This window comes from Loxodonta africana, chromosome 16 (assembly GCF_030014295.1).
Source record: "Loxodonta africana isolate mLoxAfr1 chromosome 16, mLoxAfr1.hap2, whole genome shotgun sequence".
NCBI lineage: Eukaryota > Metazoa > Chordata > Mammalia > Proboscidea > Elephantidae > Loxodonta > Loxodonta africana.
In genome coordinates, this window is record NC_087357.1 from 84,448,253 (window position 1) to 84,469,667 (window position 21,415).

Below are 21,415 nucleotides of genomic sequence, written 5' to 3' on the forward strand. Positions count from 1 at the left end.
AATTTAAATGGGCTAATACATCTCCTGTATTAAATAGCACACTACTATACCAATTTGGTTAACATTACTGTTATAAAACAAGAAAGAAAACAAAAATGAACTGTACCAAAATATTACTTCTTATTACCTTTGTGAATAATTTGTTATTGTTATTTGTCATTAGCTTTGCACCCATGATTGTTTTCTCTTCTTTATGTTTTTCAGTATTTATTAGAATTTCTAGGGAGCCCTGGTGGTGCAGTGGTTAAGCTCTTGGTTGCTAAGTGAAAGGTTAGCGGTTTGAACCCACTAGCTGCTCCGCAGGAGAAAGATGAGGCAGTCTGCGTCCATAAAAATTTACGGCCTTGGAAACTCCATGTTATTGTTGCTGTTGTTAGGAGCCGTCCAGTCAGTTCTGACTCATAGCCCCCCCATGTACGACAGAATGAAACACTGCCTGGTCCTGTGCCATTCTCGCAATCATTGTTATGCTTGAGCCCATTGTTGCAGCCGCTGTGTCAATCTATCTTGTTGAATGTCTTCCTCTTTTTCATTGGCCCTCTACTTTACCAACCATGACATCCTTCTCCAGGGACTGATACCACCTGATAACATGTACAATGTATGTGAGACATAGTCTCGTCTTCCTTGCTTCTAAGGAATATTCTGGTTGTACTTCTTCCAAGACAGATTTGTTCATTCTTTTGGCAGTCCACGGCATATTCAACATTCTTTGCCAACCCCATAGTTCAAAGGTGTCAAATCTTCTTTGGTCTCCCTTGTTCATTTTCCAGCTTTCACGTGCATAGGAGGCAATCTTCAATCTTTTCTCTGTTTATCATAATGTTGCTTATTGGTGCAATTGTGAGGATTTTTGTTTTCTTTGCGTTGAGGTGTCATCCATACTAAGGCTGATTGAATAGGTATGGTGAAAGATACCTGAGGCACACCATTCCTGACTTTAAACCATTTGATTGCCCCTCGTTCTGTTCGAACAATTGCCTTTTGATCTATGTACAGGTACCTCATGAGCACAAATAAGTGTTCTGGAATTCCCATTCTTTGCAATTTTATCCATAATTTATTATGATCTATACAATCGAATGCCTTTGCATAGTCAATAAAAAACAGGTAAACATCTTTCTGATGTTCTCTGCTTTTGACCAGGATTCATCTGACATCAGCAGTGACATCCCCAGTTCCACATCCCCGTCTGAGTCTGGCTGGAATTTCCGGCAGTTCCCTGTCCGAGTGCTGCTGCGATCGCTTTTGAGTGATCGTCAGCAAAATTTTGCTTGCATGCAATATTAATGATATTGTTTGATAATTTCCACATTCAGTTGAATCACCTTTCTTGGGAATAGGCATAAATATGGGTGTCTTCCAGACAGTTGGCCAGGTAGCTGTCTTCCAAATGTCTTGGCATAGATGAGTGAGCACTCCCAGTGCTGCATCCATTTGTTGAAAAATCTCAAATAGTATTCAGTCAATTCCTGCAGCCTTGTTTTTTGCCAACACCTTCAATGCAGCCTGGACTTTTTCCTTCAGCACCACTGGTTCCTGATCACACGTGACCTCCTGAAGTGGCCGAATGTTGACCAGTTCTTTTTGGTACAGTGACTGTGTATTTCTTCCATCTTCTTTTGATGTTTCCTGTGTCACTTAATATTTTCCCCACAGAACCCTTCAGTATTGCAGCTCGAGAGTTGAATGTTTTCTTCAGTTCTTTCAGCTTGAGAAACGCTGAGTGTGTTCTTCCCTTTTGGTTTTCCATCTCCAGGTCTTTGCACGTGTAATCATAGTAGTTTACTTTGTCTTCTCAAGCCGCCCTTTGAAATCTTCTGTTCAGCTCTCTTACTTCACCATTTCTTCCTTTCACTTTAGCTACTTTATATTCAAGAGCGAGTTTCAGAGTCTCTTCTGACACCCATTTTGGTCTTGTCTTTCTTTCATGTCTTTTTAATAACCTCTTGTTTTCTTTATGTATCATGTCCTTGCACAACTAGTCTGGTCTTCAGTCATTAGTGTTCAATGTGTCAAATCTATTCTTGAGATGGTCTCTAAATTCAGGTGGGATATACTCAAGTTTGTACTTTGGCTCTTGTGGACTTGTTCTAATTTTCTTCAGTTTCAACTTGAACTTGCACATGAGCAATTGATGGTCTGTTGCACAGTCAGCCCCCGGCCTTATGATACTGAGCTTTGCCATAGTCTCTTTCCACAGATGTAGTTGACTTGATTCCTTCACACTCTATCTGGTGAGGTCCACTTGTATAGTCACTGTTTATGTTGGTGAAAAAAGGTATTTGCAATAAATAAATAGTTGATCTTGCAAAATTCTATCCTGCAATCTCCAGCATCATTTCTGTGACCAAGGCCATATTTTCCAGCCGGTAATTATCAATGCATCCTGATTGCATGTATGATCAATGTCAGACTGCAGAAGTTGATAAAAATCTTTAATTTATTCATCTTTGGCCTTAGTGGATGGTGTGTAAATTTGAATAATAGTCATATTAACTAGTCTTCCTTGTAGGTGTATGGATATTATCCTATCACTGATAGTGTTGTACTTCAGGATAGATCTTGAAACGTTCTTTCTGGTGATGAATGCAATGCCATTCCTCTGCAAGTCGTCATTCCCAGAGTAGTACACCATATGATTGATTCAAAATGGCCAATACCGGTCCATTTCAACTCACCGATCCCTAGGATGTTGATATTGAATGTGTTCCATTTCATTTTTTACTATTTCCAATTTTCCTAGATTCATACTTTGCACATTCCGTGTTCCAATTATTAGTGGATGTTTGCAGCTATTTCTTCTCATTTTGAGTCCTGCCACATCAGCAAATGAAGGTTCCAAAAGCTTGACTCTATCCATGTCATTAAGGTTGACTCTACTTTGAGGAGGCAGCTCTTCCCCAGTTGTCTTTTAAGTGCCTTCCAACCTGAAGGGCTCATTTTCTGGCACTCTACCAGACAATGTTCCACTGCTATTCATAAGTTTTTCAATGGCAGGGTCCTTCTTCCTAGTCTGTCTTAGTCTGGAAGCTCAGCTGAAACCTGTCTGCCATGGGTGACCCTCGGGTATTTGAATACCAGTGGGATAGCTTCCAGCATCACAGCAATGCGCAAGCCTCCACAGTATGACAAACTGACAGATATGTGGGGGTGGAAATCCCATGGGGTAGTTCAAGTCTGTCCTACAGTGTCTGTATGAGGCAGTGGGTTTGATTTTTTGGTTTGGACTTTAGGGCTAGAGAGATGTGGCTTTGAATGCTGGCTTTCTCCCATTTAGCTGTTCATCTTACATTCAGCTGTTTCCTTTTCTTCTATAAAAGGAAGCATTATCACAAAGAGGTTTATACCCCTGACATTCAGTGTGGTCCCTGGCCTGCAGCATGTGCATCACTGGGGGAATTGCTATGAATGCAGAATCCCATGCCCCACCCAGACCTACTCAATCAGAGCCCCAGGTAATGTGGATAGACATTAGTGTGTAAGACACAGTGGCTTGGAATGTGGCCTGTGGAGTTCAGTGGACTGAGTGCCACTTATTAGCAGCATGACTTTGGACAACTTATGTCCCCTGTCAGGGCCTCTGCATCCTTATTAAAACACCACTGCCCATCTTGTGGATTTCCTGAGTGGCCCAAGTATTTAAGTGCTCAGCTACTAACCAAAAGGTTGGCAGTTTGAACCCACCCACAGATGCCTCAAAAGAAAGGCCTGGAGATCAGATTTTGAAAGATCACAGTTATTGAAAACCCTATGGAGCAGTTCTACCTGGCACCATGTGGGGCAGCCAAGAGTTGGAGGCAAATAGCTGGTTTGGTTGGTTGTTTCTTTTTGCCCATCTTGCCTGCCTGTGTTGAGAGTCATTGGGACAGGGTATGTAATGTTTCTACCTTGCTCTCTGCCGTTCATTTCTCAGTAAGATTAGCAGCAGTGATCTGCTCACTAAGGTTTTGTTCCATGCCAGCCAGTTCAGGTGGGAGCTTTGTCATTGGGTCTGGGGGTCAGAGGAGGAGAGAATCAACCGAGTCACAAAATAGCCAAGCATTCTGATGTAGAACCAAAATAGGGGGGTGGGGAAAAGGCTCTAAGGTGGCATATTATTTGCAAGAAAACCAAACAAACATATAAACATTTCATTGACACTGCTGGGTGGTGTTTCCAGGATGTTTCTAGGGAGCTGGAGATGATGAATATAAATTAATTATATCTGACTTACCTGTCACTGCTGAGATACAGTGTGTGAAATGATCAGTGTTGCTTTTATTGCCTGATTTCCCTGAATGTATTGTGAAATTGGTCCTTCTAAGCCTCTTTGGCTCATAATATACTATTTTCTCAAACTGCATATTCTACAGTTATGGCAGTTTTCAGGAATCTAACATTTGCATTACAAAGGATTATTTTAAACAAAATTTCCTTGCCTCTTTAGTATCTCGTCATGTGGGAATGCTCTCTGGAGACACCACCTTCAGTGACTGGGTCCAGCTGAGGACCAGTCATCGCTGTCTGATGGCCCTGTCTTAGTTACCTAGTGCTGCTATAACAGAAATACCACAAGTGGATGGCTTTAACAAATAGAAATTTATTGTCTCACAGTTTAGGGGGCTATAAGTCCAAATTCAGGGCACCAGCTCCTGGGGAAAGCTTTCTTTCTCTCTGTTAGCTCTGGGGGAAGTCTTTATTATCCCTCTTCCCCTGGTCTAGGAGCTTCTCAGTGCAGGGACCACAGGTCCAAAAGATGCACTCCACTCCTGGCTCTTCTTAGTGCCATGAGGTCCCTCTTCTCTTTGCTCGTTTCTTTTATGTCTCAAAAGAGATTGACAAGATACAACCTAATCCTGTAGATTGAGTCCTGCCCTATTAACATAACTGCCTCTAACCCTGCCTCATTAACATCATAGAGGTAGGATTTACAACACATAGGATAATCACATCAGATTGCAAAAGGGTGTACAACCCCACAATATTGGGAATCATGGCCTAGCCAATTTGACACACATTATGGGGGGATACAATTCAACCCATAATGGCCCCATACAGTCCTCTAGCTCAGTGTGTCCATACAATCTGCCCCGATGAACTCCCTCCACTGTGATCTTTGTCTTCCTCTAATGAGACCTCCCACCTACCATGCAGGAAACTGGTGGTGGGGGGGTGGTCAGGAAGAGTGTCTGGATCTGCACCATCTCTTGCCACAGGTCACCAAGTCCTCTTAAGTGGGCTTCCTGCCAGGAGTCAGGTCCACCCTGATCCCCCTTTTCTCAACCTTCAGAATGGCCAATCCAATCAAGTTATTCTGTCAATGGCGCTCCTTGCCTGCAGGGACAAGCCCACACTCACTGGCATGTCAGATGCCTTCCAGTCTGGCGCCACCCTGACTGACTTCTTGCTGTCACTCCTCCGATCTGCTCTCCAGCTGTGCTGCATGCTGACCTGCAGGATGCTGGCCACATGGATGTCTCAGTGTCCTTGGCCTTTGGGGCCACACCTACAATGCTGTTCCTACCCCCCTTCCAGATTCAGACCATACTCCAAGACTAAGTCAAGGACACTTCCCCCTTGAAACCCTTCTTGGTATGTTGCCCCCCATTCTTCGTTCCTAAGTAGGGTTGGCCACTCCCTTTTTTCTGTAGATCTCTGCCATCTCACCTTAATATTCTACGACTTTAATTTGTTGGTACATCTGCCTACAGGTGCACCATACTGGGAGTTCCTGAGGCAAGGTAGTATCCCATTGCCTCACAGCCCCAGTGTGCAACAGAGCTGTGTCAAGTAAGAGGCAATTATAAATCTTTTCTATATGAATGAGTGACTTATGTGCAAATACAATCATTTACTTCATCGTTCTTCTATTTTGAATATTTAGTTTGCTTTTGATTTTTCAATATTATAAGTAATATTAAGGAAAAACATTATTGGAAAACATATTTTTCTATACCTCAGGTTATTTCTTTAAGCAAGGTCAGAAATGTAGTTATAATTGTATAGGTATAATTGTATGACAGCACAGGAAAATTTTAATATGAGGCCCTCGGTAGTTTTCTCAATGCCATTCCTGTGCCCAGTATCATCATGTCTGTTTGTGGCATCCTGGCCGGAATAGATAGCATCACATTTATCTTTATTCGTTTGATGGATAAAAATGGTTTGTCACTGTTGCATTATTTTGCATTTCTTTGATTGTTGAGAAACTGAACATTTCCCAAATGTTTCCTAGTCATTCTTCAGTGAATTTTCTCAACAAACATATTACTTTATAGTTATATTTGGTTCCCTGGCAAAAGACAAAAATCATCGAGCTTTTTGAAGCATATAATTTCAAGAATAAATTAGGCAGGATTTGTCAACATGACAGAGTGGGTCTCAACAGCCTTTCTCAGCCCTTTCAGATGGGAGACTTGGGGCTAGAGGGGTGATCTTGGCCCCTCTCATGAGCCCTGTGGCTCTGAGACTCTAGATTTACAGTGGGCTGCCCAGGATTCCTTCCTGGCTCCTTTTTCCTTGGATCTCATGGCTCTTAGCTCTGAGCATCTCCTGTGCCCTTGAAACACTTGGACTTCAGCCCTTGCTGTGCAGATGGATTTGAACATTTGACAGCTCTTCTCTGGTGCCATGATTATGCTGTAAGTCACCCATGGGTCAGTGAACAGATACCATTCACTCTTCTCAGTGTGTCAGTAGCTTTGGGATGTTCTTTGAGACTCTTCCTTCCGTTCCTAAAAGGTTATCAAGTGCTCCATTCACTCATTTCTTGGCTCTCTTGCTATCCAAGGCATCTTTCTCCCACTGTCTGTCCTCCAAATTGCCCCCATTAAGCTGAGGCCTAATAATGTTAATAGTGCTCACCCCAGTCCCACCATCCCCTCTGCTGTTAACCAGCACTGCTTCAGGTTAAGTTTATAATGCTAAGTTCTTGACATCCCTGATCTAGTTTTCTGACCCTCACCATGTGGCCTCTGCCTTGATAACTGGGTTCCTCCTTACTCTCCTGATGTGCTCCAGTTTCTTGCTGGGAGCAGAGTCCTGTCTAGAACCCAGACTCTTGGGGCTTTCCCTCCTCATCTACCTTCTGTGAGCTCCCCTCCCCTGGAGTCAGCCCCTTATTCCTGTGTCCCCAGCCTCTGGACAGGGTCTTGCTTCTAACCAGCTAAATCTCTCTGTGCTGAGATCCTGCTACCACCACACATGTGCCTGGAGCATGCCACTGCTGCAGTGTAGACACCAGACCAGATCCCAGTAGGCCTTAATGTATGATAATGTCAGCTAAGGTCACTGTCCCTTTGGGTACTGGTTAAAAGGTGAATCTACTACGTTGCTGTATTTGTCTTTGTATTGTTGACATCTCTGTGGAGTCAGTCAGTCTGGGCCTGAGTCCTGTCTCTACCACTTTCTAGCCTTGGAACTCCGAGCAAGCTATCAACTCTCTCTTAGCCTCAAGTTCTCTTATCTGTAAATGGGTGTACTATTATCTATCCCATGGAGATATTGTGCGGATTAAATGAGGCAATGCAGATAATGTGCCTACCATTGTATATACAATAAAATCTTTTATGGTTAGAATTGTGTCCCCCAAAAGTGTGTGTCAACTTGGCTAATCCATGATTCTCAGTATTGTGTGATTGTCCACTGTTTTGTGATCTTATGTGATAATCCTATGTGTTGTAAATTCTACCTCTATGATGTTAATGAGGCAGAATTAGAGGCAGTTATGTTATTGAGTCAGGAATCAAACCTACAGGATTAGGTTATATCTTGAGTCAATCTCTTTTGAGACATAAAAGAGAGAAGCAAGCAGAGAGGAGAGGGACCTCATGCCACCAAGAAAGAAGAGCAGGGAGCAGAGTGCGTTCTTTGGACCTGGGGTCCTTGTGCTTAGAAGCTCCTAGACCATGGGAAGTTTGATGACAAGGACCTTCCTCCAGAGCTAACAGAGAAAGAAACCATTCCTCTGTTGCTGGCACCCTGAACTTGAACTTCTATCCTTCTAAACTGTAAGAGAATAAATTTCTGTTGGTTAAAGGCATTCACTTGTGGTACCTCTGTTACAGCAGCACTAGATAACTGAGACAGAGTTTGGTACTGAGAGTGGTTTTAGAGAAACAAAATTGTAAGGATGAGTTTCCCAAATTGATTCTTAAGTCTGATTAGTCTTCAAGATGTCGATGACTCTGCCTCCAGTAGTAAAGAGGGCTCTGCTAATAAATGATGTGAGGCGACAATAGAAATACACAAAATATCACCACCCATAGATCAAGTGAAAGGCAAGGCTCAGGGTGATTGCATGTTTGATGCCTTTCTACAATTTTCTCATAATGAGAAATATAAGGAAGCTGGTTGATTGGTCCTGGTTTTGCTAGACAAAGTGTTAAAAAAAAAAAAAAAAGATGAGCTTAGGGCTTCAGAGTCAAAGTTCAACCTCCACATAAATGACCTCAGAGTTTCCACTCGTGCCTTGAAAGAAAGTCTTATTTCTTGTAGTAACAGAGTTGATATTGCTGAAAACAAACCCAGAGTCTTATTGTAAGAGTGGCTGAATTACAATGCCAATTGAATTCACAACCTCGAGTGCTGTCCAGTTAAAGTGAGGGCATTGATTGGGAAAAAATGGGATCCTGAACTTGGGATGGGGTCATATAGACAGATAATCAGAAAGCTGGGGACATTGAGCCCCTAAATTTCATTGAATCACCCCTACTAATAGACCAGCCCTCTCCTATCCAAAGAGATTACTCCATGTTTGTAGGCTAAATCACCCTTCCCAGTAAAACCATTAGTCCCTCCACCCCCATCTGATGAGATTAACCCAGCAGTGTCTGAAGAGCCTTTGTCTAAGTCATCGCCTGGGGCATCACCTGAGGCAGATACCTTACCAGAGGTTGCTGAATGTTCTCAGAACACATCCCCACCACCAATTTTTGTTTCTAGACCTATAACTGGACTTAGTTCCCAGTGATCCCCAAAAGGTGAAGAACAACTTGTGACCCAAGAGGAGGTGCAGTAGACTCCAAAAGAACTACAACCAGCTGAGGTGCTTGCTGAGGGTAAAGGGAATACAAAATGGGTGGTGGAAGGAGGGAGTTCTAAATACCAGCTACTACCAGTTGCAGAAATGAAGGCTGTAATTGTTGTGAATATGTCTTCCTTGTATGTGTGCATCAAATATTTTTGTTTTCTTCACTTACAAAATATAAGATGTAAACAGGGCTACTGCATTTTTTTTGTACACATGTTGGTTGTATCGTGTTAGGTGCAAGTATGACTTTATGGTTGTCTTTATTTAGAGCGTGTACAGGTACCAAGATGAAAAGGGGTAGACTGATATGGTTAAGGTTATGTGTTAACTTGGCTGGGCCGTAATTCTCAGTGGTTTGGCAGTTATGATATAGTTTGGTGGGTTTGTAATAATGTAATCACCTTGATGATGAGATCTGTTCTGAGCAACCAATTAGTTGAAAGGGAGTTTCCTTGGAGGTGTGGCCTGCATCCAATATAGGTGGACTTTCTGGCAAAGCTCATTGGCTCTTGCTCACTCTGGATCCTGCAGCTGTCTCCTGTTTATCTGACCTCCAGTTCTCGGGACTCAAGCTAGCAGCTTACCTGCCGATCTTGGGATTAGTTAGCCTCCATATCCTGTGACCAAGAGGCCTGCTGTCTGACCTATCACCCTTGGGTTCATCAGCCCCTGCAGCTACATGAGTCGGGAGAAGCCTCCAGCCTGACCCACAGACTTGGGAATTTCCAGCCTTTACAACCACATAAGCTATTTCTTTGATAAAATCTCTCTCTACACATGTGTTTACATCCTTCGCTGGTTTTGCTTCTCTAGAGGACCCAGCCTGAGGCAAAAAAGTTGTTGGAGTTGGTGTTACTGTTGTCGGTGTTGATGTTACTGTTGTTTGTGTGATTTTTTTGAACAGACCCAAGTTCTGTAAAAAGATATCATGAAGTCGGTGCAAAAGGTGCAGGTCCTATTCACATTGCTTAAACTCCTCAATAATTTCTTGTCTACTGCATGTGATGATGGTACCATAATTTACTGGAAATACAGGAAGTTCTCAAAAAATGTTTTTTAAAGGCTAGATTTTTCAGAAGGCATAGTCCTGGCAACAAGCCAGACTCCAATGCAGGGAAGACAGGGGGTCTGATTGATGAGATAAATACCCTCAGAGACCCTTGTGGTGGAGACAATTTACAGTGCATTAGATGCGCACGCACACACATTCACAGAGAACGCAAGTCACACGAGTGCTTTGTGCTCGAGCATTCTTTCCTTCTCTATTTTAGCAGGGAGCAGATGGTCAAAATGTAATCATCATTTTCCATTTTAGAAATACAAACTAGGCTTGGTGTCAAGCCCTGTTATTTTCAGAGTCTATCTATCAAACCCAATTTCTTATTAATGACATGAATCGTGAAGTGGTGAGAGTCACTCCCATGCATGGTGTCATGTTAAGGAATCCATCTGAGATATTTATTAAGCCCGTGTGTGCAAAGGGAGGAAACCGGTCAGAGCTGGGAGACCTAACACGTTTCATATGTACTTATATTTCAGAAAATATGAGCTACGACATTCTCATGGATGCTCTTGGGCTAGCACCATCAGAACAGGCTACTTGGCTTGGAATTCCGTCAGCTACAGGGGGAGGAGAGCATCTTGTTTCTTTCTTCTTCTCTCTCTGGGGTTCCTCTCATCACAAGAATTCCCCGAGTTTGCATGAGGCAAATAGCAGGACTTTCAGTGCAGAAGAAGAAAAGGGAGAAAGGATATGGGCCTTTGATGTGCTGTGGCCACAAGAGTAGTGGAACCAGCATCATTCTTACATGTATTCATGTTTGTCTTTTTCTCTTCACATTCAGACCATGAAACGCCTGTGCAAAGGGCCAGCTTGAACCCTGCACGGCAGGCCCAGGTCAGGCCATGCTCAGAAGATGCACTGTTTGAGCCCAGGCTAGATGAAGCCCCTAGAAGCCTGCAGAGCACATCCTTGGATGGCCTCAACGTGGAAAACAGCAAGGAGGCTGGCAAGGAAGGAACCAGAGGCAGGTGGGTTTGACACATCTGTTCCCTGGGCCCCAAGCCATCATGTGCTTGGGGCCATGGAATTATCAGTACCTGAAAAAACTGTTCAAAGGATGTCAGGTGTCTGAGGGATGTGTAAACTTATTGGTTGACTGTCAACTAAAACAAAAGCCAGTAGCTCCGGAATCGATTCTGAACAATGACCACCCAATGTTCTACAGAAATCTATGAAGGCCAGCTATGGGCTGTTGTTGTTAGTTGGTGTCAAGTTGGCTCTGACTCAGGGCAACCCCATGTACAACAGAGTGAAACATTGCCCGGTCTGGCACCATGGTATTGGACAATATTCTGTTGTGATCCATAGGGGTGTCATTGGCTAATTTTCAGAAGTAGATTGCTAGACCTTTCTTCCTAGCCTGTCTTAGTCTGGAAGATCCACTGAAACCTGTCCAGCATGGGTAACCCTGCTGGTATTTGAAATACCAGTGGCATAGCTTCCAGTATCATAGCAACATGCAAGCCATCACAGTACGACAAACTGACAGATAGGCGGTGGAGCTATGGGCTAAGTCTATGCTAAAATACCCTCTTACCCTTTATTACATCCCTCCTATTTTTTGGTGCAGAAAGAACTAGGTAGTAATATGACACTGAAGAGATCAAAGTAAACAAGTCGTGATAAACCTGTTTGTTTGGTTTTATCATAAGCCCAGATATTGTTCTAAGAACTTATACATATTAACAAGTTTAACCCTCACGCCCTATGAAGCAATTTTGTATTGTTCTCCCCAGTTTACAGATGAGGAAACTGAAGAGCTGGGATTCTAACCCATCCAGCTGGCTCTGGAGTCTGTTCTCCTAACCTCTACACTATGCTACCTTTCCTATCAAGGAATTGCTTGTGTTTTAACTTATATGTGGAAATTAGGAGCTTATATACATCATTTTACATTATAAAACAGTGACTCATGAATTTAAAAATAGCCTAGAACCTTGATTACACATCATGCTTTGCAAATTTTGTAAATAGCACAGATCCACAGGCAGCACGTGGCCAAGGAAGGCTGCTCTGTGAGCCACTTTTTTTTTTGATAAGTTATAGATCTGCTTCAACAATAGGGTATGGATGATCCATCTGAACCAAGATGTACGTGTATTTTAAGGTAATTTTTGGAAAATTATTACCCCAAATTCTGTTAATGCAAATGTGTGTTGCTACCCACTGCAAACAAAATCAATAATGAAGAAAACCACCCTGGGCTTCCACTGTTGTGTGACAAGCCACTGCAAAAGGCAGTGGTTCAAAACAACTGTTTTATTACCGTTTCTCACAATTTTGTGGGTCAGAAATTCAGGCAGGGTTTAGGTGGATGATTCTTCCACTTTCCGTGGTGTTCACTAGGATCACTTGATAGTACTCAGCAGGCAGCCTGACAGCCTGGAGGGCCCAAGATGGCTTTCCTTACCTGCCTGGCCTTGGGTAGAGATGGCCGAGATCATGGGCACATCTGGGCCCTGCTCTCTTTCCCTGTAGTCTCAGGCCTCTTCACCTGGTGATTCCAGCAAGGGCTTCAGACTTCTTACATGGAAGCTCAGGGCTCCAAGAGCCCACGGTGGAAGCTGCCTGTCCTATTAAAGCTTAGGTCTGGGGCTGGCATAGGCGGCTCCTGCCGTATTAACAGAGTGCAGAAGAAGCTTTAGGCAGAAAGAGGAAAGACAGGCATTTGAGGCAAGACATTGTCAGCGTGAGTTGAGCTTGAGCTCTCATGGGCAGAAAAGCTAGAAAGCCCTTCCTCTTCTCCAAAGGCCCCCCAAAGGCCACCACCCCCTTGTAGCCTTTCTTGGCTCCTCTGAGTCTGCCATGATTTCTCCTTCCTCTGACCCCATAAGCACTCTGCTAAGGCCTCTTGCTTAGCATTTTGGTCAGTTCTAGGCAGTACGAAAGTGTCCCTGCGTGGTGCAATGGTGAAGTATTCAGCTGCTAACTGAAAGGTTGGTGGTTTGAAACCACCCAAAGGTACTTTAGAAGACAGGCCTAGCTATCTTCTTCCAAAAGGTTATAGCCATGAAAAACCTATGGAGCATAGTTCTACCCTGACACTCACGGGGTCCACAAGTTGGAATCAACTCAAGGGCAACTGGTTATGTGGCATGAAAAGCATCTTCCTCACATGCTGCTTGGGTACTCCCAGAAGGCAAGGCCACATCTGATTCACCCTTTTCCCCTCGATGCCTTGGCAGGCCAGGGCCTGACACTTGGTAGATTCTTGGTCAACTTGGGTCAAAATTGCTAAAATACACAGCTCTGTGCATGCCCCTTGCTGCTCCACTCGCTGTCTCGCCTCCATCTCTCTTGTTCTTCCTGTTCTGGCTCTGATTCCTCTCAACAGTGCAAGCTCCTTGCTGAGGATGCCTGGTATCACTGATCCATGGATACAAATAGAAGCTGTCTGTGGCCAGCACCCCCTGCCTTAGCCCAGCTGCCTAAAACCAGGGTGCAGTGTGGGCTCAGTGATGCTGTATGACCAAGGGCGACAGAACCTGCTCAGGTGGTTGGTGATGGGCTCAGTGACGCTGTGTGACCAAGGGCGACAAGACCTGCTCAGGTGGTTGGTGATGGGCTCAGTGATGCTGTGTGACCAAGGGCGACAGGACCTGCTCAGGTGGTTGGTGATGGGCTCAGTGATGCTGTGTGACCAAGGGCGACAGGACCTGCTGAGGTGGTTGGTGATGGGCTCAGTGACGCTGTGTGACCAAGGGCGACAGGACCTGCTCAGGTGGTTGGTGATGGGCTCAGTGATGCTGTGTGACCAAGGGCGACAGAACCTGCTCAGGTGGTTGGTGATGGGCTCAGTGACGCTGTGTGACCAAGGGCGACAGGACCTGCTCAGGTGGTTGGTGATGGGCTCAGTGATGCTGTGTGACCAAGGGCGACAGAACCTGCTCAGGTGGTTGGTGATGGGCTCAGTGACGCTGTGTGACCAAGGGTGACAGAACCTGCTGAGGTGGTTGGTGATGGGCTCAGTGATGCTGTGTGACCAAGGGCGACAGAACCTGCTCAGGTGGTTGGTGATCCTGGGCAGGCCCAGCATCAGCTTTTGTCCAGGGCTTTGAGCAGCCCCAACTTTGCATTATTCCTCCTTCTCAGCTGGAATTTTTCATTTTCTACTTTGTTTATCCCTGAATTTATCTTATCTCTGGGCAGAACTGATCTTGGGATAGGGCAGAGCCCCCATTTGATTAATTATTCTCCTGGCCTGGAATATGGAAAGGCCAGTTGAATGCCTACATGAAAGGTTCTTGTTCTTAGCTTGGTATGATCAAGCCAAGCAAGCCAGCTGTTGTCAAGTCAATCCCAACTCGTGGCCACCCCATAGACTGCAGAGCAGAACTGCTCCATAGGGTTTTCAAGGCTGTGACTTTTCAGAAGCAGGCCTCCAGGCCTTTCTTCCAAGGTGCCTTTTGGGCATATTCAAACCACCGACCTTTTAGTTGATATTGTAGTTGAGCAGGTAACCATTTGTGCCACCCAGAGACTCCTTGGTCTGATCAAAGCCAAAGCCTGTTGCATTGAGTTGATTCTGACTCCTAGTGACCCTATACGACAGAGCAGAATTGCCCCATAGGGTTTTCAAGGAGGAGTGCCTGCTGTATTCAAACTGCCAACCTTTTGGTTAGCAACCATAGCTTTTCATCACTACACCACCAGAGTTTCTTTGGTATGATCAGAGGGTATCAAATCCAACTGGCTGCAAGGCTCAAGCAGGTGATCGTGTGAAGCCCTCAGGTGCAAACTGAAGGTGGGCCTGTGGGGCTGGAGCATGCCCAGTCCAGCTAAAGGCAGTCAGCTAAAAACAAAAATAATAGACAAACAAAAAATCAGAATCATTTATTAGTATTATTATCAAAATTAATATTAAATGTCAGATATTTTACACTTACTATTTTATAACCCATCTGTCAGGTTGTCGGACTGTGGTGGTTAATATGTTGTTAGGATGCTGGAAGTGCTGCCACCAGTATTTCAAATACCAGCAGGATCACCCATGGTGGACAGGTTTCAGCAGAGCTTCCAGACTAAGACAGACTAGGAAGGAGCCTGGTGATGCATTTCTGAAAAGTAGCCAGTGAAAATATTAAGGTTCATAACAGAATATTTTCCAGTGCAGTGCTGGAAGAGGAGCCCCTTAGGTTGGAGGACAGCAAAGAACTCAAGCATGCTGGCCATCGTGAGAATGGTGCAGGACTGGGTAGCATTTTGTTCTGTTGTACGTGGGGTCGTCATGACGTGGAGCTGACTCCATGGAACTAACAACAACAAAATCTTTTGGTATCATAACAACCCTGGGATGTAGGAATATTAATCCTACTTTATGGCTTTAGGTTTTGAATGGCTGAGTAACCTACCCAAAGCTGAAATTGTGGGGATTTTTACCGGGCCTGGGTAACCCCAGTGTCTCCCGCTAAGACAGTAAGTCATTCTTTTCAGTGCACTCCCGATGAAGAGATGAGTCCTTGATGGGGGCTGCCTTGTGAGGCTGCCTTCCTCAGGCCAAGGTCCACATTTAGAAAGCCCAAGAAGTTGCCTTATAATGGCACCTTATCTTGTTGCCTTTCCCCGCAGCCCCTCCACTGGCCCGGAACAGCTAGAGAGCGCCTGTATGACCCTGAAGCCAAGGAGTTCTGACCCTGTCTGTGCACTGCCTGTTCAGAACGGTATGGAGCTGGCCATGGGCTAGGTTTGGGGCAAAGGAGACTTTCCACGTGAGGCTTGCTTTAAATCTTTTGTTACCACTTCATTTTGCTTCCCAAATAATGTTCACAACCTTTTCATTTTAAAAATTATTTTCCAAACCACTTCTGGCTAGGAAGAGCTGTGCAGTCAACGTCCGGCTTTTGCTGGGTAGCCAGATCAGAAGTGGCGGTAGCCTTGACTAAAACGTTCCCAGTGCTCTGGCGCAGAACGGGAATACCTGCCGTGGAGCGGTGTGATCAGAAAGACGCACCATCCACTTTGGCTGCATGTCTTCATGCAGGCCCAGGTGTGCCGTCTCTCAGTTTTCACCAGAAAACTTGTGCAGGATACACAGCATTCTCTTGTCAGGCATCCTCCCGCAGGCTCCCGACTGAGTGCAAAGACAAAGTCATTCTAAATTAGAGAAATACCGACACTAGAGAAGGGTGAAGGCTGTGAGTTAGATCTGGGACGCCACCAGGCAACTCATTGTCATTAACTGTCTACCAGTGTCCTTCACGGTTCCTGGGGGAAGGGACAGATGTCAAAAATTCTGCTGTGGTGGGTCACCATTTGGGGATTTTCCCATGTGCACTTTTGTCAGCATTGGACTCCAGCTTGCCTGCAGCTTCCTGAAGGCTGTGCTCTGGGTCTCTTCCAAGAGCTGGGGAAAGTGCTCCAGGGTACCCAGGCCAGGCCGCGGCCAGTATCACCCTTGGTTATTAGAGGCGGGAGAAGGGGTGGCTGTGCTGCTGCACCCCTGAGCTCCTGTGTAGATGTCACTGCCAAGCAGGTACATCTCTGCCCATCCTCTGCTTGTCCCCAGACCAGTGCAGAGAAAATCAACCTAGAAAACTAGCGGAAAACGACCCCCTCCTTCCAGGCAAGCACCGCTGCCCACCCTGCCTCACCTCTGCTCTTTTGGTGCAAACTTGACCAACGCCAATGCAGTGAGTGCTTCAGAACTATGCGTTCAATGATTTAGTCCTAGTATTGTTGGGATATTAAATTTGAATTGATTTTGCTGTCAGGTTTGCTTGTTTTTGTAGTCAAATATCATTAACTTCTTTTGTATTTAAAAAAAAAAAAAACCCTAGCAAACACCAGTTGCTATCGAGTTGGTTCTGACTCATGGCGACCGCAGGTGTGTCAGAGTAGGACTGTATTCCATTGGTTTTCAAGACTGTGACCTTTCAGAAGCAGGTTGCCAGGCCTTTCTTCTCAGGCACCTCTGGGGGGGGGGTTGGACCACTGAAAGTCAACAGTCCAAATCTGTGTGGTTCTCACAGGTTGTACCTGATTTCTAAATAGCCAGGAGGGCATCAGAAAAGGGCACTAAGAACTAATATGGTTTGCTCCATAAACATCACATCCTGCTGATTAGAGCCTAAACACACATTAGAAAGTGGAAACCCACGGCCGTCGAGTCGATTCCGACTCATAGGACAGAGTAGTGGAAAGTAGCTTTTATTACCTGTAAGAACCACACAGCATACAACCAGAAAAGTTCCACCAGGACCAGTCCCCCTCTCAAAAGCTGTCTGGGCAGAGATGATGACTCTTCCTTGTACACCCCACTTTGTGTCATGGGTGAGGGGCTTAAGTGGTACCCTACCTATGCTGGTCTGCCCCTGGTCAGGTCCCACTTAGGTGGACTATAGGCTTATGCTGTGTGTGCCCAACCTGCACCGTATCTTAGAAGACTGAGAAAACTTCGTCTCCTGGCTATTTTATACCCCAGCGTAGGTGACTAATTGTGTCTTTTTAACCTGTTAACAAGCATCCTACTGCACTGTGCCCCCCTGACTTCCTAAGGAGGGGAGTGGTTAGCTCAGAATGCTATCTTTCTAACCTTGCTAGCAAGACCTCAGGCCTCAGTGGTGGTGATGGTTTGTTCTGAGGCCCAGAGATGCCAGCAGGTAGAGGAACGGAGAAAGCTTGCCCACCTGCTGTCAGAAGGACTTGTTCTTCACAGCCACCAACCTTTTAGTGACTAGCTGATTACGTAACCATTTGCATCACCCACAGACCCCCCCCACCTTTGTATTAAAAACCAAAAAAACCCAAACCCATTGATATCAAGTCAATTCCTACTTACAGTGACCTTATAGCACACAGTAGAACTGTCCCCACAGGGTTTCCAAGGAGTGGCCAGCGGATTCAAACTGCCAACCTTTTGATTAGCAGCCATAGCTCTTAACCACTGAGCCTCCAGGGATCCCCTTTGTATTAGGTCCCTGATAATAATTACAGGGAAAACACAATGTATTGCTTTGTTTCCACTTCCAGGGTCTCAAAATAACAGGATAAAGACTTTTGCAACTAAGCCGGATTGTGAAATTGTGTGTGTGACGCTGAGACGTGACCCACGTCATGGTTTTGGTAAGGAGTCCCCCCAGATGAGACCCGAACTCTGCTGCTGGTCAGAGGGCTTAACCCTTCCCATATGACTTTTCTACTTCCCTTACCTGACCTTCCTATCCCAGTCTACCTTTTTCAGTGATCACTTCTGCTGTTTCTTACCTTTAAATGTCCCTAAAGAGTAAAGGAACCCTGCTGGCATAGTGGTTCAGAGCTATAGCTGCTAACCAAAAGAGCAATTGGACTTTTGAGTCAAAGTTTTCCTTTTAGGCCTGATAAATCTTTGTATATCTTGAGTATCTAGGTACAAGACAGAGAAAGACTTCCTAATGGCTTTCTCTAGTGTATTTAGATTCTTCATGATGGGGAGGGAGGAATAATCAATCTTCTTCCCCTCTTACTAGGGAGCACATTTTATAGCCCTTGAAACCAAACAATAAGCAAGATACTGAGACAGGGTGTCTGATTAAAAAACAGCTCATTCCTATCTGGTTATAGGCTGGAGCAAACTCCAGTGCATGTTAGGGCTGTGTTCCTAGCTTGGCTGTGCTAACAGGGAGGGAACACTCCCCCAGTTTTCTCCCTGTATAGTTGTGGAGGAAAAAGAGCTGTTTGAGAATCACAGGAACTGTGTGCAAATATCAGCCATACCACTTGCTAGTTGTGTGACCTCAAGCAAATACCCTAACCTCCCTGAACTGCAAAGTCAGGAAGCATCATTTTATCACTAAATATCACCTTGGATTACAGGTTTTGTCATTAATGGAGGACAGGGTGTAGGCAAAACTGACCCTGGCATCTTTATATCTTCCATTTTACCTGGGGGACCAGCAGAAAAAACTAACAAGATCAAAACAGGTATGTCTTCTTGGTAAATTGCCAGGGGTGCTGCCTTAAGGACCTGCCCTTTCTTATTTCCTTGATGGAATTGTGGAGATGTTTTGTTTTTCCAGGGGGGCAGATACTTGCCTTGAATCACATCAGCCTGCAGGGCTTCACCTTCAGCATGGCTGCTAGAATGATTCAGAACGCTGACAACATAGAACTAATCATTTCTCAGTCAGAAGGTACGTCTTAGCCTACTTTCCAAATATGAAGACACACTTCTGTTTTCAGAAGCACGTTATTACCGTGGGGTACCGGGTCGTTAAGTCTCATAGTTCTTTTGTATTGCTTTCTTCATGGTAATGGCTTGCCAAGAAGCAATGTAGTGGCACAAATCAATAAGCCCTGAATTTCAGGGGCACAATGGGCTGTATCTTCATTGGTCCTGCTGAAAGGGGATGCCCCACTCTAATTCTTTATTAAACATTCTGGATCCACCCATGGCAACTGTTTCTGTCCATTCTTCCATGTGTGACAGGGAGGACACTCTTACTGTCACCTGAGTCTTTACTGGAAGGAGCTCTACATAGATCTCTATGTAGCTGGGCCTTAGGCGCGGCAGTCGGTGGGGAAAGGGTTGGGCACGTTTCTTGAAGCTGAATATGTCTAGCAACCATGCTGTTCTTGCTTTGTGTGTACGTTATAGATTAGCCAAAACAGTAATTTTTTTAAAAGATGTTTTTATTCATCCTCCAGATAAGACTGAGAGAGCAACAACTGTCTATATCAAAGAATATTATGGTTATGTTTGTTTGGAACAGAGGGGGTCGCTGGTGGAAATGGTTCATGCTGAACTATTAGCTGAAAGTTTGGAGCTTCAAATTCACCCAGAGCGTGAATTTTAGAGTGAGTTTTAGAAGAAAGGCCTCTGCTTCTCAAAAGTCACAGCCATGAAAACTTCATGGAGCGCAGTTCTACTGTGACACACATGGGGTTGCCATGAGTCAGAATAGACTCAATGGCAATTGTTTATTTATTTATTTGGGACAGGATTGAGGGGCTCGATGGAGATAAGGGGGAAGGTTACCTGAGACCACCACTGCTTTTTGATTGGGTGGTCCTGCAATTTAAGAGCAGGTTGCCTGCAAATTCAAGTTCATGACTTTCTTCCTCACACTTCAGGGCATTGTGCAACGTCCCCTTTACGTGCAGAAATGCTTCACGTCCCATCAGCCTCATTTTCTAAGTCCTAAATGTTGGCCTCCTCCTCCTGTTTGCCTTGCCCTCTGGAAAACACGTGCACTCTCAGGCTCACGTGCATAGACCGCCATCAGAGGGCTTTCTCAGGTGTCGCAGACTCCATGAAAGGATGCAAGGTGGCCACCGGGGCCTCGCAACGTGCCCTTCACCCTGAGGTTAGAGTTGTCCATAGCCCACACCAGCGTGCCCACGAACACCAGCCTCCATTCACCATCTCCACTGGATTCCCGGCATTGCTTGTTTTTCTCACAATATTTCGGCTCTTCCTACATTTCCGTCCACACTCTCCAGAAGAGTAGGACTGAGAAGAGCAGTCCAACCGTCCAATTTGTTGTCAGGAGACATCTAATCAAATCTCATTCAGAGTAGTTCTCTGATGGCCTGCTATGATGGGTATCAGAAATTGCCCAAAGCCTGTGGTGCTCCAGCCACCATCTCAGTGTTAGAGTTTTATGTGATGTGTTCTCCACAATGCCTGTGAGTTCCACCACGTCTGCTCACTGTGGGGTCCCAGCCCCCTGTTGGCCACTCTGTTGCTGTCAGAGTTTGGGTTCCTTACACAGCAGTTCCTGCATTACCATTGCTGTGGATATTGTTTTCAGGGTGATGCTGGCTGGATCTCCAGGAACAGAGACTGACTACCATGAATTTTTATCTGGCTAGGCTGCCATTGGAGTGGCTGGTCTAGGCTGGAAATTAGGGCCAGGCAGATGACATTCCCATCACAAGCAGCCATCATGGTCCCCAGAAAACTGAGTTTTAACTACCCATAGGAGGTCTCTAGCTTGTACTGCTATTAGTCAGGACACAAGTTGCAGGGCTTGACTTTTTAATTCAGTTATAAATCTCACCCTCCTCTCTTAAGGATAGTATGGAAAAAATTCACAGTTGCTTACAAAATTACCAGAAGGACGATGACAATAGTATATGTACATGAAATGGCCAGGAATACGGTGGTAGGGAATGGTGGCCCCACCACTCCTTACTAGATATCTTCAGATTTGAATAACTTCGTTTAAGACATGAGTTTGTGTACTTCTCTGGGTGCTAATGTGCCTGTATCAAGAAGTAGTAACTCTGCTTGTATGTTTATAATCCAGATCTAAATAAAATCAATTGTGTATTCCTTCCGTATGTATTTATAGAAAACCTAATATTAACAATAAATATACTTATTGAGGCTCTATCATGTACATTAAGCCATGTACATATAT

The 21,415-nt window shown here is 44.9% G+C and overlaps 1 protein-coding gene across 1 annotated transcript in view; it reads left to right on the top strand.

Moving 5' to 3' along the window:
• FRMPD2 (FERM and PDZ domain containing 2) overlaps positions 1–21,415 on the top strand; it is a 99,033-nt gene that overhangs the window by 47,537 nt on the left and 30,081 nt on the right. The window contains exons 15-19 of the mRNA XM_064269884.1: positions 10,858–11,044; positions 15,645–15,736; positions 18,045–18,137; positions 18,867–18,974; positions 19,070–19,183. Coding sequence (XP_064125954.1) covers positions 10,858–11,044; positions 15,645–15,736; positions 18,045–18,137; positions 18,867–18,974; positions 19,070–19,183 — 594 coding nt within the window. The remainder of the gene's footprint in view (positions 1–10,857; positions 11,045–15,644; positions 15,737–18,044; positions 18,138–18,866; positions 18,975–19,069; positions 19,184–21,415) is intronic.